The sequence below is a fragment of the Xenopus laevis genome, chromosome 2L (genome assembly GCF_017654675.1).
Source record: "Xenopus laevis strain J_2021 chromosome 2L, Xenopus_laevis_v10.1, whole genome shotgun sequence".
NCBI lineage: Eukaryota > Metazoa > Chordata > Amphibia > Anura > Pipidae > Xenopus > Xenopus laevis.
Window position 1 is genome coordinate 187,704,504 of NC_054373.1, and position 27,272 is coordinate 187,731,775.

At 37.7% G+C, this 27,272-nt stretch overlaps 1 protein-coding gene across 9 annotated transcripts in view; it reads left to right on the forward strand.

The window, feature by feature from the left end:
- LOC108707614 (disks large homolog 2) overlaps nucleotides 1-26,763 on the forward strand; it is a 659,829-nt gene extending 633,066 nt beyond the window's left edge. For 6 of the 9 annotated variants that reach the window (XM_041582854.1, XM_041582851.1, XM_041582853.1 and 3 more), the window contains 6 exons: nucleotides 12,597-12,647; nucleotides 15,855-15,956; nucleotides 19,467-19,639; nucleotides 22,515-22,624; nucleotides 24,108-24,199; nucleotides 25,299-26,763. In XM_041582854.1, coding sequence (XP_041438788.1) covers nucleotides 12,597-12,647; nucleotides 15,855-15,956; nucleotides 19,467-19,639; nucleotides 22,515-22,624; nucleotides 24,108-24,199; nucleotides 25,299-25,405 — 635 coding nt within the window. In that variant the 3' untranslated portion in view covers nucleotides 25,406-26,763. Of the gene's footprint in view, nucleotides 1-887; nucleotides 934-12,596; nucleotides 12,648-15,854; nucleotides 15,957-19,466; nucleotides 19,640-22,514; nucleotides 22,625-24,107; nucleotides 24,200-25,298 lie in introns of those variants that run through there. The other 3 variants (XM_041582852.1, XM_041582858.1, XR_005965552.1) reach the window with 2 other exon arrangements.
- The last annotated feature ends 509 nt before the right edge of the window (nucleotides 26,764-27,272 follow it).

Below are 27,272 nucleotides of genomic sequence, written 5' to 3' on the forward strand. Positions count from 1 at the left end.
CTGCATAAATGTTGAGCATCAGTTTTTAAATGGGGCCATCCACACATGCTAATGGTTCAAAAATGTAAGAAATTACATAATGTGCTATCATTGTATACATTGGGCCAGATTCAATTCAGAGAGAAAATGTTATCTCCTGGTTTATCACGTGAAAACTCATGGATGAGATTCAATTCAAGGAGATAAATGTTTCTCCAAATTCAGTTCCAGTTTTTTTCCCATAGACTTCAATAGAGTTTTCACTTGATAAAGAGTGAGATAATTTTGTGAAAATTTTTTAATTGAATCTCAAATTGAATCTCGTCCGTGACTTTTCATGAAATAAACCTTTTTCTCACTGAATTGAATCTGCCTGATTGTGTTGTCATTGTATACAATGGGTCAGATTCATGGTCTGTGTGCTGAGAACGTAGCATCAGTTCAAGGGGCTAACTACATGGGAAACAATTGAAATATGTAATCCTATTTATAGACAGCTAGAAGAAGTTATCAACATTAACCCAGTCTCTTTAATCCAAATCCTCAGAAATCGTCTGAAAATGTGAAAATCTTCTAAATTTGTCTGAATAGTTTCTCCACCACAATGACTAACTCAAACTTTGCTCCACCTCATACAAAAAATATCATTCTGCTACAGAAGACCACCTCTATCCAACCATGAAAGGTTATCCTTAGACTCTTGTATCGAGGATAATGTTGCTCTTACATTTCTGCTTCTAAAACTTACATTTATACAAAAAACATGAATAGATAAAAGTTGGGATCCAGATTTTCATTTGGCACGGTCTGTCATGGTAGTATCCATTTCAACTCCACTGACTTCTTCCTTCCTCTTCTGCGGCTGTTCTTCCTCTGTCATTGCTCACTCCCCGGGGACAACCTGGCAGGACATCCCTGTGTTAGGTGACGACGGTTATGGAACAAAGACTCTGAGTAAGTTCCCAGGAATGGTCACTAAAACATATCATTTTCTTTTTAATTTATTTTTACTTTTTGTGCTTTCTTTTCAATTAATTGTCCATTTTATTTTTTTGATACTCAAAGGACACCCACCCCTCGCATGCACAGCCAAGATGTTTCTGTTACCCAGTTGTGAATGCCAAAGCAATATATATACAGTATATGCTTTCAACTGTATGGTAACTGCATGGTAACTGCCTAGAATGCAATAAATGTAAAAACAAAACAAAAAACAGAGTTTGCTTGTTTTACAATGCTGTTTTTGCTGGGTGGGGCTAAAGGGTACTTTTTGTCCACAGTTCTCTTTTTTTATGTCAGCATTTAAAAAATATTAATTTTCTCCTGTTCTATGAGTTTATTAGTATGATTTTGTCTTGACCCAGCAAATGTGTTGTCTGCGTAATGTTATGTTGTAGCCTAAAGAATATAGAGGGGGAAATTTACTAAAGGGCGAAGTGGCTAACGCTGGCGAAAATTTGCGAGTGCTGGCGTAAATTCGCTAGCGATGGAGATAGATGTAGCGCTACTTAGCACTCTAATGCCAGGCGAATCTCTCTGGTGAATGGACGTGACTACGCAAATACACTAAGATGTGGATTTTAATGAAGGTTAGCGCTTGCGCCAGACTTGACTTCATCACCTCAGACCAGGCGAAGTGCAATAGAGTAGATAGGAGTTCCTCAAAAAAAATTTAAATTTTTCTAAGTCCCAAAAAACGCTGGTGACTTTTCAGTTTTTTAGGGTGATAGGCTGCAAAAGATCGTAAATTTTTTTAGGGTACTCGGGTTCCCCCTACAGTTCTATGAGTTTATTAGTATGATTTTGTCTTGACCCAGCAAATGTGTTGTCTGCGTAATGTTATGTTGTAGCCTAAAGAATAGAGGGGGAAATTTACTAAAGGGCGAAGTGGCTAACGCTGGCGAAAATTTGCGAGTGCTGGCGTAAATTCGCTAGCGATGGAGATAGATGTAGCGCTACTTAGCACTCTAACGCCAGGCGAATCTCTCTGGCGAATGGACGTAACTACGCAAATACACTAAGATATGGATTTTAATGAAGGTTAGCGCTTGCGCCAGACTTGACTTCATCACCTCAGACCAGGCGAAGCGCAATAGAGTAGATAGGAGTTCCTCAAAAAAAATTTAAATTTTTCTAAGTCCCAAAAAACGCTGGCTGGCCCAAAGGTGTGTCCACAAGCAACGGAGTTGAAAATATCTTAACTCCAAAGCTTTTATCTCTGAGTAACAAAATATCATGAATGATCCAGACAATGTTTCTAAAAAGGCAATATTTATTCACAACCATGCCCCAAGTATCAATTAAAAACAAGTTTAAAAACAGAGGTGCTGCGCATGGGAGGAGGGATCCCTCTCCTTAGATACTGAACCCCACAACCCGATTTAGATAAATCAGGTGGGAGGAACGTGTATAATACGTGAAAATTGTACAAGTTATTGGGTTATATTTCTACTGCTATAAGTTACAAGACAGATCTGTTGCCCGAAATGCTCGAATGTTTCATAAAATTGCTCAAAAACGCCCACATTTTTTCAGCACAGACCATGATATCTTCAAATTTGAAATGGGACCTTTGCTTTTGACTTCTACTGGACCCCGAATTTATAGTAAATAATAATCAAATTTTTCGAGTTTTTGGCATTCGGACTTTAATAAATAACCCCTTAAAGAGCATTTGTTTGTAGATGGGGTCACTATGTGGAAGGTCCCCATAGGCTTCATAAGCTTTTTTTGGTTGAAGAAAAATTGTTCGATCGATGGATTAAAATCCTTCGAAGGATTTAATCGTTCGATCGACCGATTTTTCGTTCGATGGAACGAATTGCGGTAAATCCTTCGACTTCGAATATCGAAGTCGAAGGATTTAACTTCGGCAGTCGAATATCGAGGGTTAATTAACCCTCGATATTCGACCCTATGTAAATCTACCCCTCGGTGTGATATAGAGAGGGATATTCTGAGACAATTTGCAATTGGTTTTCATTTTTTATTATTTGTGGTTTTTGGCTTTTTATCCTGTAGCTCTCTAGTTTGAAGTTTCAGCAGTCTGGTTGCTAGGGTCCAAATTCCCCTAGCAACCATACATTGATTTTGAATAAGAGACTGGAATATGAATAGGAGAGGCCTGAATAGAAAGAAGAGTAATAAAAAGTAGCAATAACAACACAATTGTAGCCTTAGAGTTTTTGTTTTTAGATGGGGTCAGTGACAACTTTTTGAAAGCTGGAAAGAGTCAAAAGAAGAAGGCTCAAAAACTATAAAAATGGAAAAATGAAGGCCAATTGGAATTTTGCTTCGAATAAGCCGTTCTATAACATACTAAAATATAATTTAAAGGTGAACCACCCCTTTAAGATATTAACATTTTTTAAACTAATATAATGAAAATGAAACAACAGCGCCACCCGCTGGTTAGTTCTGCCTACTAAACTACAGGTGGAAGAAAACTGCAGAAGAATAAGGAACTCTTCTGATGTTGCTTTACTTGGGAAAGGTCAGATGATTTTTCATTGGTCTTTCCTAAACAGAGCAACATCAGAAGAGTCCTCTCTTCTCCATATGGAAGTTCCTGACTGTAGCCCAGTAAGCAAAACTGAACTGCAAAGTTGGTTTAATTCCTTTATAGTAGCATAATAATAATAATTGCTAATAGCTTGAAATCTAGGAAAAAAAATAAGGAATGTAAATGTACTCACTGCTGACAAAGTGCACAATTGACTGTTTCCTAAATTAGAAGGATTTAAACCAAATCTTGAAGTTCATTGTCTCACTTACCAAATGTCCTTATGTTTCTTACCAAAGGTGGGTTGTCTATGGATCTGCGAGAGTATATTACACCGTAATATTTTAAGCATTTTGAGGAAGGCTCCTCATCCTTTGACCTTCAACTGGTACTACATTTCCCATGGTCTATAGTTGGATTGTGTCCTACAGATAGAGGTAGATGAAGAGCTAAGCCAGTGATTCCCAACCAGTAGCTCATGAGCAACATGTTTCTCACCAACCCCTTGGAAGTTGCTCCCAGTGGCCCCAAAGCAGGTGTTTATTTTTGAATTCCAGGTTTGGAGGCAAGTTTTGGTTGTATAAAACCCAGATGTACTGGCAAACAGAGAATCTGATATGTCACCAGTCCACATAGGGGCTACCAAATAGCATTTCACAGCCCTCAATTGGCAGTCTAGGCTCCTTAACTCTTATTACAGTTTGATGTAGATCACAGGTATAAAAGGTTGGGGAGCCTGGTCTAGAGGCTCACAATGAAGGTCTAGAGGCTCACAGTGAATGCATTTATGTAAACTATTAGTAGCTTTCTATGGACCTTAAATCAGTACAGGTATAGGACCTGTTATCCAGAATGCTCGGGACCTGGGGTTTTCAAGATAACGGATCTTTCCGTAATTTGGATCTTCATATCCAAAGCGGCAGATTTATCAAGGGTCGATTTTGAATTAATGGGAGTTTTTTTGAACTTTGGAATTTGAATTAAAAAAGACCAACCGAAATGTATTAAAAAAATCAAAGTTTTTTTTTTGCGGGTGAATAGGCTGTATTCGATCGTTCAAATCGAAGTAAGATCAAATTCGATTTGAAGTATTTTCAAAAAAAAAACCTTAGATTTTTGAAAATCTACTAATTGACTCCAAATGGGTTTTAGGAGGTCCCCTGTAGGCTAAAATAAAAAAAATTTGGCAGGTTTTAGATGGTGAATGGTCGAAGTTTTAAACCGTACATATTTTTTTTAACTTTGGACTATTCCCTAGTCGTAGTAAACAAAATAGGTCGAAATTCAAATTTTTTTTACTTCAAATTTTCAATTCGACCTTTGATAAGTCTACTAGAAAATCATGTAAACAATAATTAAACCCAATAGGCTGGTTTTGCCTCCAATAGGGATTAATTATATCTTAGTTGGGATCAAGTACAAGTTACTGTTTTATTATTACACAGAAAAAGATAATTATTTTCAAAAATTTTGATTATTTGAATAAAATGGAGTCTATAGGAGGCAGCCATTCTGTAATTCGGAGATAGCAGGTTTCCGGATAATGGATTCCATACCTGTACTTTGAAAATCATTTGTTAAATTATGTATATTTAGTAATATGCTATAAATTTTAGCCCACATTCCAACATTTTCTTCCATGTAGAGATAATATTGAGCAGACACTGTCATATACAAATAGTTGATGGAACACAATAGAGCAATGATGGGCAAAGTGCTAAATACTCGTGCAAACGACCAGGCTTTTTGCTCAAAACGTTTTCCCAACATTCCAGCGTCACTACAGGTGTAAATCTTTGAGACTGATACAACGATGGTGGTGAATCGCATGAAACGAGTCATTGGGAGAAAGATAGCGAAACTGTTATAAATCTCATTCATTGCTTGATACATCTTTAAATCCCAACCTGATGATGGAGGCACAGCAGTTTAGAAAGTGAATTCTTTTATCATGGCTATATCCTTCTATTCCAATATTAGTTCAACATACAGTAGAACTGGAATATTTCCACTAAAATGAGAGGCTGCCCTGCAGAGCTTACATTCCACTTGGAGTCAGATACAGTAATTGAAATTGTTGAAATCCAAGCAGCTAATGAAGAACCGAAAATCGATGGTACTATTCACTGTACTACTCGCTGTTGTGTATATAATGAAACGCCCAGCATTGTCTACTTTGTAAATACCATAGATACTTGTATCTTTTGGGATGTAGTGAATTATTTATATTCCAGCCATGAATCATCCTTTCTATGAATCATCAGCGGCCGTTTGGTCAAACCTTTAATTATGTCTGCACTTACTATATTTGTTTTTGGATTCATAAAGGATATTCATTTGCTTTCTCAGGACACTAATTATTACTTGATACTGACAATCTGAACACAACTAGAAGCCCTATTTGTACCTGGAAAAAGTCAACTATTCTCATTGTCCATCTTTCTACTCCACGACTGTGCCCCCCAAGACCATTATTACTCCCATAAAGGTTAATAAAAATCAATTTAATTACAAGCGAACAAACTCTCTATAGGGATCGGCGAATCTGACCCATTTCACTTTGCCAAAAATGTGCGAAACGGGGAAAATTCCCCAAAATGCATTAAAGTCTATAGGTGGCAAAATTTTTTGACGTGCAACATTTTTTTCTCGCATTGGAGTCTATGGGCGTCATTTTCGCAGTGAAACTTGGCGAAAATTTTTGCTCATCACTACTTCTCTATGCAAGTTATATTTTAAAGGGTTGGTTCACCTTTAAGTTAACGTTTGGGGGCAGATTTACTAGGGAGCGAAATTACTAACGCTAGCACAATTCTCCAGCGTGAGCACCTGCAGGGACATTGCCAATTTACTAACAGACGCAGGCGCCAGTTTGCTAGCGAAGAGACAGACGCTAGTGGTCATTCGCACTCGGCAGGCGACTTTTCCCTCTGGCGAATAGACGATACTCTGCAAAGTCGGATTTTACTGAGCGTTACCTCTTTCGCTAGAGTTGACTTTGCCATCTCAGACCAGACGAAATGCTATAAAGCAGCGAGATCTTCCTCAATCTTCTGTCACTTACATCATATCCTGTGAGACGAAAATGCAACAAAAGTTCAAAAAACACTGACGACTTTTCCTTTTTTTAAGTGGGATCGCCTGCAAAAGTCCTGACACACTTTTTTCGGGTATCCAGTTTTCTCCAGACATTTTATAACATATGGAACATTAATTTTACAGTGGGCTCATGTGTAAGGCATTATATTAACTCTCTTGTCTTTATTAAGGTTCCTTGGAAACGTGTAATGTAAACCGGTAATTTAAACCATTTGCAGCAACATTTATAATAAAGACGTCCATACAACTTTAAATTTCCCCTCCTATGCAAATTGATCTAAGCGCAAGATCACTAGTGAAATTTCGAATGCTAGAGCAGAAGTAACGCTCTTGAAAAGTCGCCAGCATTCAACACCGGGGCCGAAACTTTGCATCTCAGTGAATTAGTGTATTCGTAGCGTATTTGCGCCTGGCGAATCGGTGCGAAGCTGACGATGGCAAAAATTTGCCGTTAGAAAATCTGCCTCTTAGTATGTTACAGAATGGCTAATTCAAAGCAACTTTTCAATTGGCCTTCATTGTTTTTTTTTTAATTTTTTGAATTATTTGCCTTTTTCCTCTGATTCTTTACAGTTTTCAAATGGGGGGTCACTGACCCCATCTATAAACAAATGCTCCATAACTCATAAACCAAATATAATAAAAAATGAAAACCAATTGCAAATTGTCTGAGAATATCACTCTCTGCATCATAATAAATGCTAATTTAAAGGTGAACTGCTCCTTTAAGGTATGATCCCACTACAATGATGATGAATGGTTTCCTTCTTGTTTGAATACCAGGTGCCTGAACTCTTCTGTAAAGAGGGTATTGGAAGTTGTAGAACTTAAACTGCAAATATAAATTATTATTGTGCACTTAATTTTCAAGCCTCATGTGCCCTTTGAATGTTTACCTTGCTGTCATAGTAAACATGCCGACTGATAGGAGTAGCTACACATTGGATAAAAGAAATTGTATAAAGATAAACAAGTAAAGCAACTATATATACCGTAGCTTTTTCCTATTCCCACTCTCTGTAAAGAGAAACAGTGGGGAGCTGAGACCATTATCACTTTATTGGCAGATCATCCTACAGCAATGAAAACAAAGCTAGAGCTCGTACACTACTCCACCTGCATCAGCAATAAGTTGGATTTGGTTTCTAAAAACATGGAATATATAAATGTATACCTATGCGACATTATATTTCCCCTGGGGTAAGGCTGTAGCCAAACTTTATGTTTACACATGGAAGGATAAATCCTCTAAATGACTCTTTCTGTGTGTCTTGTTTTATAGACCATACCAGTACTTCTAACAAGATTTTTTAGGTGTTCATCTAAAATCCATCCTCTTAAGTTACTCTCTAGCCCAGGGGTCCCCAAACTTTTTTACTGTGAGCCACATTTAAATAAAGTTGTGGAGCAACACAAGCATCACAAAAGTTCCTAGATGGTGCCCAATAAGGGCTGTGATTGGTTATTTGGTAGCCCCTATGTGGACCCACAGACTACAGGAGGGTCTGATTGGCAGTTCACATGGTCGTTATGCCTCCAAGTAAGAAATTCAAAAATAAGCGCCAGTTTGAGGCCACTGGGAGCAACATCAAAGGGCTGTTGCTTTCAAGGCACTTGTTGAGGGTCACTGCTCTAGCCTCACAGTCTGAGAATCACTGCTCTAATGTATTAGTTCCAAAATGTTGGTGGTGCTCCTCAACAGGGGGCCAAGAGTAATCTATGTAAGCCATTTTGAGTAGAATTTGGGGTGGTCTCCTAGATATTCCAGGTAGCTCAGTCTGAAGGCTAATTTAGTAGTGAACTTGTTTTCCTTCGAGATTCTTTTAACTATGACAGACTTTACACCAAGACCTGACCCAACCCCAACGCAGCTATAAATAAACATGAGCCATTAACTCTTCATTTTTTATTTCCTCTTTTGTGTTTGACTAGTGGGGCTATTTTGTTTCCATAAAAGGTGTTAAGGTCTGACCTGCCTGATTGACATATCAATTGAGCACCCAGTTGCACAAGCGCATAGGCACGTTGATGTGGTCATCATCTGACAGGTCTCCATATGCCTCAGTGGATGATTCAGTCCTTGGCTCAGCATGTAGGTTGCCAAATTGTGTGCCCAAATTTGCTCATTTGGTGACCTCAGCAAACAAGCAGATCTGGCTGTGTATGTCCACCTGGTCCTACTGGTTCAGCTTGCAGTCAGCCTTGCCTAAACTATATCAGGGTGGCCACCAACATTTTGGCATAACTTTAGAGCAAGCAGACACCGCGGCCATGGGGGAACCCAGGAAACAGGGGGACCAAGACCACGTTTGCCCCCTCCCCCAGCTGCCCTCTTACATTTTCCTACACGATCGGCCAGGGGAGCTGGGGACACGACTGGTCATCCAGGTAGCGGGATTGAGTGCCAGACCAGAGAGTCTGTTACCACACATCTCAACCTAATCTGTAGCCATCCTGTTGGGTACTACTGGCTAAAAATTCACCCAAAACATAATTCTCCAGATTTTGTATTAACAGCCCCCTAAGCTTGCTCCTAGTCTAAGGGAGATACCATAAATATATCCCTGTATATCCTCTGTATACACAAAGTTCTAAAGGAAAATATATTGGTATAGCAAGACTTTAAAGCAAAGCTTCCCAATTAAAACAAAGGTTCTTTGTCATTTTATTCTTAGAAAGTGATGACAAGGAACCATAGTGCCTTCATGAAATCCTTAATAACACATCTTTTGGGAAATGGGGCTGTTGAGTCAAGTCGAGTCATGTCGCTGGCATTGTACAAGCAATTTGCATTGAGCTCCCCAGCATGATATTATCATTCAGAAAGCACAGCACAATGCTGACAGGAGAGCGCCGTTCATTAACTTCATCTGCACAAGCCTGAGCTGTCGCATGTAGCAAAGACAATATACTCGCAATATAAATTACTTTTTCCAATAGTCATTATTGCCTTGTTGTTATATGCTAGAGATACTCAGTTTTGTTTTACAAAAGCCCAACAAATCTCACCTGACTAGCGGCCAATCAGATGATCCAGATCCAGGGGTTGGGTTTCAGGTAATTGGGGATGTAGGCCTTGTCTTGGGCTAACTCACCTTTAGGAGTGACACTAAGAAATGATACAGCATTCTCAAGGTTCCCCTTATCATTGGACAGATGTGTGATTCCCTCTGAAAACGCTCCAGGGTGGGAAGATGCTTTAAACAATTCCGGTTCTTGGGGATCTCGATATGCCCACCTTGAAGTGGGCAACATGGGGCTGATCCATCTATGAGCCCAACGATTGGATCTCAATGCTGGTAATGCAGGCGGTCGGACCAAGGAAAGCATCAGCAAACTGATACGGTCCTCGATTCCTCAGGAATTTTAAGCCTGCATGATCAATGTCTGTCCGATTATCAGAAGGCCCCATACAGTGAACAATAAGCTGCAATAAGCTGCCTGTGTATGGACACCTTAAGCCTGAATGCTTTATCCTTACCTGTAGCTTCAGCATGATGTGAATCCAGTATCCTCCTTGTTTGTACCAAGGTTGTCTGCACTTACTATCTAACTACCTATCATCTCAGAAGCGAGCTCCACCAATACAACCCTCACACCAGCTACTGGTATTTAAAGAGGCTCTACCTCCCCATATACAGGTTACAGGGCCTTTAACCTCAACAACTCTTCGTAGGGAAGTCCTATTTAGGATGGAGCTTCCACTTATCAATATGCAGAATGATACATCACCTCTTGTCCTGTCTATCTGATAAGGTTTGCTATGTTCAGGGTTTAGGCAACAGTGGGTTCATTGTGTTTCAAATTGCCTTAGGGTTATTGATAGGGTCTGTTTTATCACACCACATTATCACACCATAAATATTATAGGTTTTTTTCAGCCCATTCTTCAAGCCAAATGATGCCACATAAATACACACTGCTGGTAATTTACTAACCACTAATAACCAGGCACAGTTGAGTATATTGAATTATCACTTTGCTCCATGCAGTAACTAATAGACTCTGGCTTTGTAATGTTTCTTTAAATCAATCTGTACTTGTTTAGTGGGAAGAGTTGGCCCCCTCCAATAGTCACAAGGAGCCACGGAATCAGGGACTGTGTTTTCCACTTATCCATAATGGGAAATTTTAAACCCATTTGCTGTTGACTTTTTCAATATCTACATGGCTGTGTATTTGTCTTAAACCGTACGGTTTGATCTTCCCAGAAAATAGGTCACCGATTTTTATTTTTTTTTCCAATTATCTTCACAATCTCTAGAATGTAGTTAAAATGTGAATTTATTTTCTACTGAGACACAAAAGAGGGGGAAATAATTCATTTTGGCACTTTCAGTCATTTGCAAATGTTTTTAATGATCAATAGTGATGGGCGAATTTATTCGCCAGGTGCGAATTTACGGCGAATTTGCGCGATTCGTCGCCAGCGAATAAATTCTCGAAACGCCCGCAAAAATTCGCCGGCGTCAAAAAAATTTTCACGCAAAAACGGGTGCCGGCGTCAAAAACGAGACGCCGTCGCTGTTTCGCGAGTTTTTCAGCGGAACGGCGCAAATTCGCCCATCACTACTGATCAAGGATGACAGATTAGCAGCAAAGAATCTATATTCAGTTTGGAAAAAGTAGAACTGCACTCTCAGAGTTTAAGACCCATCTTTCTTTTTTCTTAATTGTTTAACCCATCCATTTTCACTTTTGGGGGGTTATTTATTAAAATACAAATGTTAAAATGTAATGTTTTTTCACTAGAATTTTTTCTCTCGAGATTTATTATACCCCGATGCTGCAAAAAGCCAGAATTTGAAAATCCACCATCTCAGACCTGTCAAGGTCCTGTATAAGTCAATGGTAGAGTCACTTATCTCAATTTGAAGGGTTCGTGGTCTACGCTGGGTTTAGCCTGCAAAATTTGGGGTTTTGGACAAAAAGTCAAAAAATTCGAGAAATGTGGGGAGACACCTAGAAAAAGTTGAGCAATTCGGGAAAAAGCCAGAAAAATTTGAGGGGTTCGGGTTTTCACTCGATTTTTTTTTGAGTTTTTCTGTGATCAGATTAAATCAAGTTTTTTTAATTGTTTTAATAAATAAGCTAAAATTGGGCATAGGAGTTTGGTCATGGTTTTTGTGAAATAAAATATGAGATAAATGAGTATTTTAGTAAATAACCCCCTAAATCTCTGTTTTCTTCCCCCCCTATGTTTAACTTCTTCCTTGCTCTGCCTTTGCCCCCACCCCTCAGTGCTGCTCCATTTTCCTTATGTGAGAAGAAATAAACTAGCAAAGTGGGGTTGGCAGATCTAAATCTTCTCTCGCACGCGGTTGCAGACATGGAGCATGCACAGGTCTGGAATGACTTCAGTTGCACATGCTCAGTGTTGGTGATCTCCTTCATAGTGTCCTTCAACCCTACTTTGCTTTATTTTCAACAGGTAAGGAGCATGGAGCAGAGAATATTATGGCTTTCATTCTCCTTGTACTCCTCCTTGCCCAGTAGAAGAAGAAGTCCTAGTATCAATCCCTTTACCTGACTCCATAAAACCATAATAACCTTCCTATGACTCCCAGGGACCCTTTCCCCAGCCATTAGTCTGGCAAGTCAATCAGCTCCCCCTTCAGTGTAGAAGGGATGGATTCTGATACTTGAAGTCTATTGGCTTTCCAAAGAATCTGTGCACCTCCCTCTATGGAAAGCAGAGGAAATTCAATCAAAAGCTGCCATTTCTACTAAATAAATCAATTCTTGGACAACTGCAGTCATTTAGGTTGTAGAGGTCGTTATTAATATTAATGTATGTCCCAATACTATTTATATCAAATCGAGCCGTGAATCCCAAGTGACCTCCAATTTGTATCCATCCAGAATTATTTCTCCCAGGGCAAATGACCTTCTCTGTATCCTTTTCAGCCTCATCCTTTGTGCCTGCCCTTTGTTCTGTCTCCATTGAATCACAACTCTCATTGCTTCACATACAACATTTCCACCAAAGTCTTATTTTGTCTTCTCTTTTCACCAGGAGGCCAAGAAGACTGCATTCTCTCCTATGAACCCGTCACAAGGCAAGAAAGTAAGTTGCTGCCTCATTTGCTGTGGACCTTTAAAAAACATGATGGATACCCTCAATGTCCTAACATTCACTTTTTATTTTTTTCTATAAAAATTAGTTTTTTTTACATCTTTAAAATTGAAGATGTATTAGGGGGCAGATTTATCACAGGTCAAAGTGAATTCGAGGGAATATTCTAAGTAAAAAAATTCGAAATTCAAAGTAATTTTTTGGATACTCCGACCATCGAATAGGATACTACGGGGCCCATTCACCAAGCTCGACTGAAGGAATAGAGGAAAATAGAGGAAAAATAGTTCGATTTTCGAATGGTTTTTTTTGGCTACTTTGACCATCGAATTGGCTACTTCGACCTTCGACTACGACCTTCGACTTCAAATCGAACGATCCGAACTAAAAATCGTTCGAATATTAGACTATTTGATAATCGAAGTACTGTCTCTTTAAAAATTTCTTCGACCCCCTAGTTCGCCACCTAAAACCTACCGAGGCCAATGTTAGTCTATGGGGAAGGTCCTCATAGGCTTCCTAACACTTTTCTGATCGAAGGATAATCCTTCGATCGATGGATTAAAATCCTTGGAACGATTATTCCTTCGATCGTTCGATCGAACGAATTGAGCAAAATCCTTCGACTTCGATATTCGAAGGATTTTAATTCGGCAGTCGAATATCGAGGGTTAATTAACCCTCGATATTCGACCCTAGGTAAATGTGCCCCTACGACTTTGAATTTACTTTGAATTCGATTCGAAGTAAAAATAGTTTGAATATTCAACCATTCGATAATCAAAGTACTGTCTCTTTAAAAAAAACTTCGACTTCAATACTTTGCCAAATTAAACCTGTCGAATTGCTATGTTAGCCTATGGGGACCTTCTACAAACTTTTTCCAAGTCTTTACACATCGAATTAAAATCCGTCGATCGATCAATGAAATCCTTTGAATCGATCGAACGATTTTAATTCGATTGATCGATTGCCAAATACTCTGAAAAAACTTCAAATTCGATATTCGAATTCAAAGTATTTAAATTCTGTAATAAATCTGCCCCTAAGTGTAAATAAAAAACACGTGAAAGCTGTTGAGGTCACATAGAAGTCATTAGAAGCTGCACTGATACTATTCGACCTTTTTTTAGACTCTCAGAGGGTTTCAAGTTTTTTTTCGTTAGTAATTGTCTGAATTTTTTTTTAGAGGTTCGAGTATTTTTTAGCATATTGTGTAATGTTTTTTTTTAGTTGGTGCTTTTTATATGTGGATCGTTTACTTACTTTCATGGCATTTAGTGATTGTAGAGAAATAGGTATTTATGTAATAAAAGGCATTAAGTTTGCCCAGGGGCAAAAACCCATAGCAACCAATCAGCAGGTAGCATTTACTGGTCACCTGTTTAAAAGCAAACATCTTATTGGTTGCTATGGGTTACTGCTTCTGGGCAAACTTAGTGCCTTTTATTACATATGAAGGTTAGAGTTTAATTGTGGTTTCAAAAAGCTCTAAAATTACTAAAATTCAACCTTTAATAAATGGGCCTCTAATTTGAATCCCATAATCCAGAAAGCTCTGAAATACAGGAAGGCCGTCTCCCATAGACTCCACTTTAATCAAGTTGAATCAACTTGATCCCAACTAAGATATAATTAATCCTTATTGGATGCAAAACCAGCCTATCATATGATAAGAATTGATGCTTGCAGCATTTCTTTCAAGAAAAATTGATAAATGAGTTAAATTTGTGGATGGGAGTTTTGTCGACTTTGTTTTAAAGGGGAACTGAACCCTAAAATGTAATATGGCTGAAAATGCCCTATTTTATATAGTGAACTTATTGCACGAGGCTAAAGTTTGAGCTTGTCAATAGCAGCAATGATCCAGGACTTCAAACTTGTCACAGGGGGTCACCATCTTGGAAAGTGTCTGTGACACTCACATGCTCAGTGGGCTCTGATTGGCTGTTGAGAAGCTAAGCTTAGGGCTCGGCACTAATTATCCAGCAGAAAATGAGCTTCCCTGGCTGTAATATAAGCTGATGCTACAGGTTTGCTGATTATTCAATTCTGATGCTAATTGCACTGGTTTCTGTGCTGCCATGTAGTAATTATGTGTATTAATTACTAATCAGCCTTATATTGTGACATTTCTATTCTATGTGTACTGTATATTGTGAGTGGCTCCCTAAGCTCAGTAAGTGACAGCAGCACAGAGCATGTGAATCAGTGAATCAGCAGAAAAGAAGATGGGGAGCTACTGGGGCATCTTTGGAGACACAGATCTTTACTGCTAAAGGGCTGTGGTTGCCTTGGGCTGGTACAGAAGCACAAAACATCATGTACAACATTTCTACCTACTTCTTTAGTTAGGCTTTAGTTCTCCTTTAAGAAAGAAAGAAAGATCTGAGTTGGGATCAAGTACAAGCGACTGTTTTATTGTTACACAGAAAACGGAAATCAGTTTTAAAAATTTGGCTTATTTGGATAAAATGGAGTCTATGGGAGATGGCCATTCCGTTATTACTTTTTACGGGTTTGTGGATAACGGATCCCATACCTGTACCTGGTAAACAATTGTTTTTATGATCCCTCTTACTGTACAATTCATCAATCCAAAGAAAATGATTAAAAGACTTCATTATTTTCCTTGCGATATTGTGTAAAAGACCGTACATCTATTTAATAACAATCGACCTGGCGTCAGTGAAGAAAATCATCGGAAAAAAAAACCCCCATGATCTCCAATATTTTCATATTTGAATTTTCCAAATGGGAATTTTTCAGATTGATCAATCAAAGAAAAAAGAATCTCAGCAACTTGATGAAAATGTACAGCAGCTAAAACCAGACCAGCATCTAAATTATGAAGCTATTTTATCATTTGGGTTTTTTTTTTAATGGGAAGGCCGTCTCCCCGAGGCTCCTTTTTATTAAATAATTCAGATTTTTAAAATTGGTTTTACAAACAGTCGACTGTACTTGATACTAACTAAAATATAATGAATACTTTATTGGAAGCAAAACCAGCTTATCAGGCATGAAACCCAAATTACGAAAAGATCTGTTAACTGCAAAACCTCAGCACCTGCTCATTCTGGATAACAGGTCTCATACCTATATATTTATTTATTATACATTTATTGTAAATAACCAAGTCTAATTCTAAGGATAACTGGCGATATAAATAATGAGTGACAATTTATTTCATTACAGTTAATTATACCAGGCCTGTAATTATTCTGGGTCCTATGAAAGACCGGGTCAATGATGACCTGATATCTGAATTTCCTGACAAGTTTGGCTCATGCGTGCCACGTAAGTAGAATATTATATTGTTCATTTCTTTATGATATTGATTTAATATATATTAATATTAATTAGCAGACCAAAAGGGAACTCTGAGTATCACTCATGTATTATAAGGGATAATGTACCCCCTACTGTAAATGATAAGGATATTAGAAGTCACTGAGGGGTTGTTCTGTGACCATATAAAGGCACAAGGCTGCAGGCTGAGTTATACAGGGAACTCTGAGTATCACTCATGTATTATAAGGGATAATGTACCCCCTACTGTAAATGATAAGGATATTAGAAGTCACTGAGGGGTTGTTCTGTGACCATATAAAGACACAAGGCTGCAGGCTGAGTTATACAGGGAACTCTGAGTATCACTCATGTATTATAAGGGATAATGTACCCCCTACTGTAAATGATAAGGATATTAAAAGTCACTGAGGGGTTGTTCTGTGACCTTTACTTATAATTCTTTCTGTATAAAGTGACAGTTGTGTTCCTGGGCAGCTGCTTAAAGCAAGAAACATGACTGGCAGATACAGCAGTCAATTCAGCAGCACATTAACTTAGTTCTAATGAAGCAGTTTGGTAATTATCCTCTTTCTCGTTGGTTTATTGCAGATTACATGAAAATAAATAGGGGGTTAATTGTAGCAACTATTCATTAATGCTGTGACTCATTTTACTTGCTCATTGACTTAACCTGCTCACAACTGAATATTCAGCTATTATTTCCTCTCCTAATTGCAGTCTCCAAAACTATTCACCATTCTGATTGTTGCCTCCCAACTTTAGGCTTCAGGTTTTTGTGTCAACATTCAACCCACAACCAAACTTCCCAATACCCACTTATGCCACTCAATAAATTGCTCATTAACATTCCTTGTGTATTATAATAAATAATGTTCCCCCTGTTGTAAAAAAAAATGAGGATATTAGAAGTAACTAATGATGGGCCAATTGCTCCCGTTTTGCCGAAAAAATCCGCTAATTTCCCGCAAATTTTGACGCCAAATCCGATGCTGGCGATTAAAGTCAATGGGTGCCTAGAATTGTCACCAGCGTCAAAATTTTCTTCGGCATCAAAATTAATTTATTCGGCGGCGGCGAAGCGCAGAGATTCGCCACAAATTCGCGCCTGGCGAATAAATTCGCCCATCACTAGACGTAACCTCAGAGTTCCATGACCTGTATAAAAGCATAAAATGGTCATGGAACTCCTTGTTGACTGATAATATCCTTATATTTTAGAATAGGGGGTACTTTATTCACTATATAATTAAATTCATACAGACACTATATAAAATTACTGGTAACAACTGTCTATTTCTTATGGCACTGGTTTGTTTGTGAGAGAGTTACTAAGGCATGATACTCATGGATGATTATAGTTTAATGTAATTACTCCTCCTGGCCATCGGGTGACCACAAAGGTGGGAGGGAACTTCCTGTGGGCCGTCTATAAAAGGAGAGGAATGGGAGGAAGCTCAGAAAGTGTCTTGCTGCCAAGGACTGCATGCCAGAAAGTAGCTCCCAACTTCTTTGGAGTTTTTTAATAAAAGGTTTCACTTGTTACTTGAATGAGATATACTATAATTCATGACCATAACCTTTTTATAGGGGTTGTTCACTTTGAGTTAACTTTGATGTAGAGAGGGATATTCTGAGACAATTTGCAATTGGTTTTCATTTATTTTATTATTTGTGGTTTTTGAGTTATTTGACTTTTTATTCAGCAGCTCTCCAGTTTGCAATTCCGGCCATCTGGTTGCTAGGGTCCAAATTACCATAGCAACCATGCACTGATTTGAATAGGAGACTGGAATATGAATAAAAGAGGCCTGAATAGAAAGATGGGTAATAAAAAGTAGTATTAACAATAAGGGGCATATTTATCAATGGTCAAATTTAGAGTTTATGGCAGTTTATAAAAACTCCCATAAACTCGAAATTTGAAAAAAATGACCAATCAACATTTATTAAAAAATTAAAAAATTTTAAATTTAGGTGAATAGGATCGAACTGCAAACTCGAATCGAATTTGAATCAAATTAGTAAAACACAAACTTTTTTTTTTAAAAATTTGATTTTCAAAAGTCCACCAAACAACTCCAAATTGATTTTAGGAGGTCCACCATAAGCTACAACACCCATTCGGCAGGTTTTAGATGGCTAATACTCAGATTCGAAGGGACAGTACATGGTGATTTTAAAATTCTAATTTTTTTCAACTCAAATCTAATTTGGAATAATCCCTATTGGAATTACACTAAAATAAACTCAAAATTCAAATATAAAATTTTTAATTTTTCAATTGGACCTTTGATAAATCTGCCCCTAAATGTGTAGCCATATAGAGCATGCGTTTTTAGATGGGGTCTGTGACCCTTATTTCAAAGCTGAAAAGAGTCAGAAGAAATGATATAAAAACTATAAAAAATAAATAATGAAGACCAGTTGAGAAGTTGCTAAGAATTGGCCATACTATATCTGTCACGGTCGGCACCCTAAACCAGAACTAATGCCAAGCTCCCTGGTCTTGGCTCGGCTTCACCAGTAGTGTGACCGCCTTTGGCTTCGGGAGGAGCCCTCAGCATACTCAGATGCCACCTGGACTTTTCGAGAGGAGCAAAGCGAGGAGTTCTGGCAAGCAAAGGGGCACGACAGTTGTAAAAGTCAGTTAGGCCGATGGTCACGGTACAAATGGAGCAGGCAAGAGAATCGTCAGACAGGCAGGGTCGAGGCAGGCAGATAATGAGAATCGTCAGGCAGGCAAGGGTCAAACCGGGTTGTCAATCAAGGGATTTAGCAGGAAGAGTAGTCGAAGGCAGGCAAGGGTCAGGTTCCAGAGATCAGAATAGTCAAACAGGCAGGCAGGGGTCAAAACAGATAATCAGGAACAGATTCAAACGGAATAGCAATAGCTAACAGCACCAGGAACAAATCCTATCACGGGCAATGACAAACAGTGGAAATGCCCCTTTAATACTTTTGAATTTGGCGCCATTGCGCGCTGACGTCATTACGTCAGCGCGCATGCGCCTTTAAATCCGGAAGTGCGCATGCGCGCGTGCACTAGGAGAGAGCCGGCACAAGAAGAGGATCGGCGCAGCGGGCGTCCCCGCCGAGGGGGCGGCAGGCGTCCCTGCCGTCCCCCCACTAGACCACCAGGGTGAGACTTCGTTACTATATCATACTAAAAGTTAACTTAAAGGTAAACCACCCTTTGGTGACAAAAGGCAATAAAAATAACTGAGTCCATGGGTCATTAATGAGTGCCTGGTTGTCTCCTTTTAGAGTCAATGTTAATGGAGAAGATCATGGGTCAGAAGATAACCATCAATTTTAAAGATCTATGACTTGAATTTGTTCATTTGCTGTGTAGTTTAGTCCACCTCTCACACTGGTTATAAAAATGGCCAATGAGATCACATGTTCAACAGACTCCAGGCACACATGATTGAATGTCCACGTTACCAAAGCCTAGGCAGATACTTTCCAAGCCTTCTCTCCATTTTATTTCTCTAGATACTACAAGACCAAAGAGAGACTATGAAATGGATGGCAGAGATTACCACTTTGTTGCATCAAGAGAACAAATGGAAAAGGACATTCAAGAGCACAAATTCATAGAGGCCGGGCAATACAATGATAACTTGTATGGGACTAGTGTACAGTCAGTAAAGTTTGTTTCAGAAAGGGTAAGTCTTACTCATTTTGTTAGATCTTCTATTTTTTTAAAAAAAAAAGTTTTAATTTTTTTTAAGATACAGTGACATGAAGACAATAATGTTTGAGGGCAATGACTTTTAAAAGCTACATACACCGCATTTATTGTAAACATTCACTTTTCTTAGTTAGAGTTGGGGGTGAGCATTCCCATTTCTACATATTTTAGGATCTATGGCTGGATTACAGAAATTAGGTTTTCATATCTCTGTTTCCTTCCTCTGAAATAATGGGGGATACAGACCAAAAAGTTGACAACAAAATTGAACCCAAAAAGGTAAAAAAAAAAAAATATGTTGCTCACCAACCCTTTGGATGTTGCTCCCAGTGGCCTCAAAGCAGGTGCTTATTTTTGATTTCCAGGCTTGGAGGCAAGTTTTGGTTGTATAAAAAAACACAGTGGCTACCAAATAGCCAATCACAGCCCTTTGGCACCTCCTGGAACTATTTTCATGCTTCTGTTGCTCCCCAGCACTTTTTACATTTGAATGTGGCTCACGAGTAAGAAAGATTGGGGACCCCTGCTGTAGAGGAATTAAGGATGGGAACCCAAGGCCAAAGCTTCATGCCCTACTTGGGTTGCCATCAGGGTGATACTCCAATTTTCATTGAAAAAAGTGTGATTCTTGGGCTTGAAAAGTGGGGTTTGGGTGGAGATCATGTGCAGGATTTCGGCATAATGGGGCATGACCATGTATGCAGCTGGCAATTTTTTTTATTGGAGCTCTGTTCTACTTGTTAGCAATGCCCAGTGCCCACCATCAAGGGGACACAGGGGACCAATGTGCTGATAATTGAAGGCCTCTGGGGAGAGGGCCCAGGTAATTTAGTAGTATAGGACCCCATTATTACTGGTGGGTGCCATGTGGCCCACTAACATACCCATATATCTCCCGATGCTATCTCATTTAAGAGCCACAACATGTTCTAAAAGAGGACATTGGATGCCAACAGTACCTACCAAAGTGGACATCAGAGCAGTGTGCATATGTGAATTTGATTGAAAAGGAAAAAAACACTACGGGGGTTATTTACTAAACCCCGAAATCAAAATTCACGAAAAATTTGTGAATTTTATTTTATAAAATTGGACTTTTAAAAAATCATGAATTTTTCAGAATTTATTGAAACCCAAGAATGGAAAAGTCTGAATCTGAAAATCCTAGACCTGTCAAGGTTGCATATAAGTGAATGGGAAAAGTCCCAATCATTTTTTGATGTGTGCTGGGTTTCCTGCAATACCCCGAAGTTTTCAGAGTTTTCGGGCAAAAATCCAAAAAAATCATGAAAATCGGATGAAAAATCTGAAAAAATAGTGAAAATCTGATTTTTTTCCTGCAAAGCAAATTTTTGGGAAAATGTAATAATATATACGTGTAAAAAAAAAGAGCGGATTTGATCAGAGTTTGTAGCAGAAAATATTGAGATAAATTTGGACTTTGATAAATAACCCCCTAAGGGTAGAACTACTTGGCCGATTTAAATGTGTTCCGACGCGAGGTAACAAAACGCTGGCGTCTAGTCGGATGTGCCATATAAATGGTAAGATATAGAAATGTCGAAAAGTTGTCGCGGCTTGCATCCGACACAACATGACTGTCAGATGCAGTCGTGTCAGACATCATCCAACATTCCTATAGCTTACCTTATTTTCCGCGCATCTGACTTGACTCCATCGTTTTGTCGCCTTGTGTCGGAATGCATGTAAATCGCCCATGTAGTTCTACCCTTACTCTTTTTACTTAAATTACTTCCCAGGCTTTTCAGACATACAAGGATTTTTAACAATTTGCAATTAGAGAGGAAAGTGTGTAAAATCTTTATGTTACTTGTACCCACTTAGGAAACAGGTTTTTAACAATAACTTGGATGAATTTCTCTTAAGAACCAATTAATTTAACTATCACTTATTTAAATCCGGATTATAAATCACCACTTCTCAATTCATTTGATGAAGTGTGCATATGTTGCTGACACCCTTTGGTGGGAGCTGGTCAGAACATGGAATGGAGCAGGTTTGGAATCCAGTAGTATTAATATGGGCACTTGCTTCACCTGTTTTTTTGGTTAATCAACATGCATGGCTAGTTAAAGGGATACTGTCATGGAGAAAAAAAACAATATGCATCAGTTAATAGTGCTGCTCCAGCAGAATTTTGCACTATAATTTGTTTCTCAAAAGAGCAAACAGATTTTTTTATAATTAATTTTAAAATCTGGCATGGGGCTAGACATAATGTCAGTTTCCCAGCTACCCCCAGTCATGTGACTTGTGCTCTGATAAACTTCAGTCACTGGAGTGATATCACCCCCTCCCTTTCCCCCCAGCAGCCAAACAACAGAACAATGGGAAGGTAACCAGATAGCAGCTCCCTAACACAAGATAACAGCTGCCTGGTAGATCTAAGAACAACACTCAATAGTAAAATCCAAGTCCCACTGAGACACATTCAGTTACATTGAGTAGGAGAAACAACAGCCTGCCAGAAAGCAGTTCCATCCTAAAGTGCTGGCTCTTTCTGAAATCACATGACCAGGCAAAATGAGCTGAGATGCACCTAAACACCAATATTACAACTAAATACACTTGTTGGTTCAGGAATGACATTTTATATTGTACAGTGAATTATTTGTAAACAGCGTCATTTAGAAATAAAAACTACATCATAAAAATCATGATAGAATCCCTTTAAGCCACTAATAACATAAAGACTTTCTATTTTGATGATACTGAATCTTTTAGAATATGACCCAAGTTCCTTTATTATCCATTTATTATCCATCTCTATCCATTATTCCTTACATATATTACTATAAGTAACGTTCACCATTGAATTGTTCCCACAGGGCAAGCACTGTATCCTAGACGTATCAGGAAACGCTATCAAGCGACTACAAGTAGCACAACTCTACCCAATAGCTATTTTCATTAAACCCAAGTCTGTAGAGTCACTAATGTAAGTACAGACCTTCAAATACCCCATATTGTGTTCCATTTAACTGCATGTTAATTCTGCACTAGGAAAAATACTTGAAATATACCAACAGAAATGTATTCTAAATTAATGAATTACATGACGAGACCATTTTGGGGCAGATTTATCAAAGGTCGAAGTGAAAATTTGAATTCAAAAAATTCAAATTGCGAGCTAATTTTTGTGTACTTCAACTAGGGAATAGTCCAAATTTTATTTAATTTGGAAAAAAAATCTAAAATCCGAATATGGAAATTTATCATGTACTGTCTATTGAAAAATTTGACTATTCGCCATCTAAAACCTGCCGAATTGCTGTTTTAGCCTATGGGGGACCTCCTAGAACCTATTTGGAGTCAATTGGTGGAAAAATCAAAGGTTTTTTTTATGAAAAACTTTGATTTGAATTTGATCGAATGCGCTATTACTTTAATTCATATGTTTCGAATTCTAATGAATACAGATGATTCACCCACAAAAAACTTAGCTTTTTCGGTTGGTCTTTTTTAATTAGAATTTCGAAGTTTATTTAAAAAAAAATTCAAAATTTGACCCTTGATAAATTTGAGCCTTAGGGGCCGATTCACTAACTTCGAATGAAGGATTCGAAGTAAAAAAACTTCGAATTTCGAAGTGTTTTTTGGGCTACTTCGACCATCGAATGGGCTGCTACGACCTTCGACTACGACTACGACTTTGAATCGAACTATTATTATATAAAAATCGTTCGACCATTCGACCTTTCGATAGTCGAAGTACTGTCTCTTTAAGAAAAAACTTCGACCCCCTAGTTCGCCATCTAAAAGCTACCGAACTCAATGTTAGCCTATGGGGAAGGTCCCCATAGGCTTTCGTAAGTTTTTTTGATCGAAGGATATTCCTTCGATCGTTGGATTAAAATCCTTCAAATCGTTCGATCGCACTATTTGCGCTAAAATCCTTCGACTTCGATATTCGAAGTCGAAGGATTTTAATTCCCAGTCGAATATCGAGAGTTAATTAACCCTCGATATTCGACCCTTTGTGAATCGGCCCCTAAATGTGAGTATTTCCTCTCTGCATGAATTTGGACAGAAAGGTAGAACAGGTATGGGACCTGTTATCCTGAATGGTCACGACCTAGAGTTTTCCAGATAATGGATCTTTCCATAATTTGGATCTTCATACCTCAAGTCTATTAGAAAATCATATAAACATGAAATAAAGCCAATAGGTTGGTTTTGCCTCCAATAAGTATTAATTATATCTTAGTTGGGATCAAGTACAAGCGACTGTTTTATTATTACACAGAAAAAGGAAATTATTTAAAAAAAATGCAATTATTTAATTAAATTGGAGTCTAATGGAGACAGCCTTCCTGTAATTCGAAGCATTCTGGATAATGGGTTTCTGGGTAACGGATCTCATACCTGTACAAACATTATTTTAGGTCATTATAATGCTGTAAATATGTTTTGTCTTTTAGGGAAATCAGTAAACGACTGACAGAGGAGCAAGCTAAGAAAACATTTGATCGAGCACTTAAATTAGAGCAAGAATTTGGGGAGTTTTTTACAGGTGAAAAAATTGTTTTACTTGTTTTTTCTGGCTTCTTTTAATGTCTGACACGTGACCATTTATATTTCTGCAATATCATTTTCACCATTTGGCATACACACACATTATAATAATGGGCCACTATATTTGGGGAGAGGGTGAGTTGCTTTTGTCTTTGCATTCTTTTTCCTAGCTTCTATGTACTTAACAGAATCCAGCAAGAAAAGCCTCTAATTTTAGCCTTTTTAGAAAAATGCCAAAAAGCAATCCCAACATAGGTATTCCCCTGTACTAAGCACAATTCAGCAGGAACAGTCCCCTAAGTTTGCTCATAGCCTGTACAGAGAGATCCCATAAAACTATGGCAGCATAGGTATTCCTCTGTACTAAGCACAATTCAGCAGGAACAGCCCCCTAAGTTTGTTCATAGTCTGTACAGAGAGATCCCATAAAACTATGACAGCATAGGTATTCCCCTGTACTAAGCACAATTCAGCAGGAACAGCCCCTAAGTTTGCTCATAGTCTGTACAGAGAGATCCCATAAAACTATGGCAGCATAGGTATTCCCTGTACTAAGCACAATTCAGCAGGAACAGCCCCTAAGTTTGCTCATAGTCTGTACAGAGAGATCCCATAAAACTATGACAGCATAGGTATTCCCCTGTACTAAGCACAATTCAGCAGGAACAGTCCCTAAGTTTGCTCATAGTCTGTACAGAGAGATCCCATAAAACTATGGCAACATAGGTATTCCCTGTACTAAGCACAATTCAGCAGGAACAGTCCCCTAAGTTTGCTCATAGTCTGTACAGAGAGATCCCATAAAACTATGGCAGCATAGGTATTCCCTGTACTAAGCACAATTCAGCAGGAACAGCCCCTAAATTTGCTCATAGTCTGTACAGAGAGATCCCATAAAACTATGGCAGCATAGGTATTCCCCTGTACTAAGCACAATTCAGCAGGAACAGTCCCCTAAGTTTGCTCATAGTCTGTACAAAGAGATACTACAAAACTTCACTTTATAATTTTGAGTCATGTAAAAAGAAGCCTTTTTTTAACTCGAATCTCTCAGAAAGATGTCTGTTGCTTACTAATGCGACTGCCATTTCTTGCAGCTATTGTTCAAGGCGACACTTTGGAGGATATTTATAACTCATGCAAGCAGGTTATCGAGGAGCAATCAGGGCCTTTTATCTGGGTTCCATCAAAGGAGAAATTATAACTTCACAACTAGTCATAAAATGGAATTGAAGACTCAAAGAAAGCTCTAGAATTTAACTTTTTTTTTTTTTTAGGTTTTGTAGTATTTCTGTTCTTGCGGTCTTTACATTTCTAATGAATGTACAACAACAAAAACAAATATTTGCCGGAGTGTGGGACTGTTAAATTCTGAACATAATCATGGATGACCATTGTACTGTCATGGAGAGGGATTGTGATTTAGAGACTTTTCTGGGAGAAGAACAAACTCAATTACAACTTTCTGTTTACTCAAGGATCGGAGTCTTCATCAGAATGGAACATCGACTAAGGACAATGCATTGGATCATCTGAATTATATGGACCCCCTAGTCCACTTGTGCTTGTTCAGTTTGTTGATTGCTCTAATGAAACTATCTAATTCCAGACTTGCTATACTTCTCCTCACATGCAGCATACAACAATACATGTTTTTTACATTTATAAGATTTTTTTTTTTAAGATGGCAAATCGGACATTATATTTTCATCAGCAAGCAGACATGTCCACCATACCCATTGGCTGAACAGAAAAAAAGAAAACATGGTCAACAGAAACATTATCATTTGCTATTTGTTCTTGTTAATTGTTTTTTATTTTGTTTTTAGATCAAATTCAGTGTTGAAATTGAAATTGTAGATGAAATGCAAAATATTCTGTAAATGTATCAATTTCTTATATTTTCCATCAGTTCTACCAAATAAGGTATCCAGGGAAAAGAACTGACTCTCTACTAAATTTATTTTATACCTCTGGCATCGATAACATTTATGGGGAAAAAATGTTTTATTTTGGGTTGAATTTACTGAAATTTTAGATGAAGTGCAACATATTTTATAAATGTATCAATTTTCTGTTTTCCCAAGACATTCTCTCCCGAATACACCTAAATAGCATTTAAAAAAACAAAGAAAGAAAGAAAACTACCTTTTTAGTTTGGACCAAATTCTATATTTACTGAAATTTTAGATGAAATGCAACACATTCTATAAATTAATTTTTTTTTTAATATTCCCATATTTTTTTCCAACTAAGTGATCCAAATTTGTCTCCTAAGTTTACTGAGCATCTCTGGCGTCAACTGCATTTCTAAAAAAAAACAAAAAACATATTACTTGCATCAAATTCTGTATTGTACTTGAATTGAAGATGAAATTAAACATATCCTATATATATATATATTTAATTTTGACATCAGTTCTGCCAAATGATTTAACCAGGGAGAAAAAAAATCTCTCCTGAATTTACTTTACATCCCTATCATCGATTGCTTTTCTTTATTTTGGGTCAAATTCTTATTATTTAAAATACAGAATAAATACATTTTAGTAGAAATGCAACATATTCTATAAATTTATTATTAAAATCTTCCACCATTTCTGCAAAAAAAGTTATCAGGGTAAAAAAAATTCTCTCTTGAATTTAACTTACATGCCACTAATAAATAAATAAAATGGCTACTTTTTTTTATTAGGGATATACTTTTATAAGTCTGAATGAACTAATCTTGGTTTTAAGGACATGAGAAAAATCCCTAAAATTTGCTTTGAGGTTATATTTCTTTTGTTAATTTGTGTTCTGTTTTATTTATTTCGCATGGAATTCTTTAAAGAAAATGATATATGTATAGATATTTATTTGTCAGGAGGGTAATTTTGGGAGATTTTATATTTGAAATAGATTGAAAGTTGAATGAATGTAAATTTGGGAAAGAAACATAACATTTAAATAGGTAATATATGTTTTATAGAGGGGCATAATAATAATATTGTTGATATTAGCAAGTCAGAGTTTAGCAGCTAAGTCCAATTTCTTTTATTTCATTTTTAAAATTGATTTATATGTGTTTT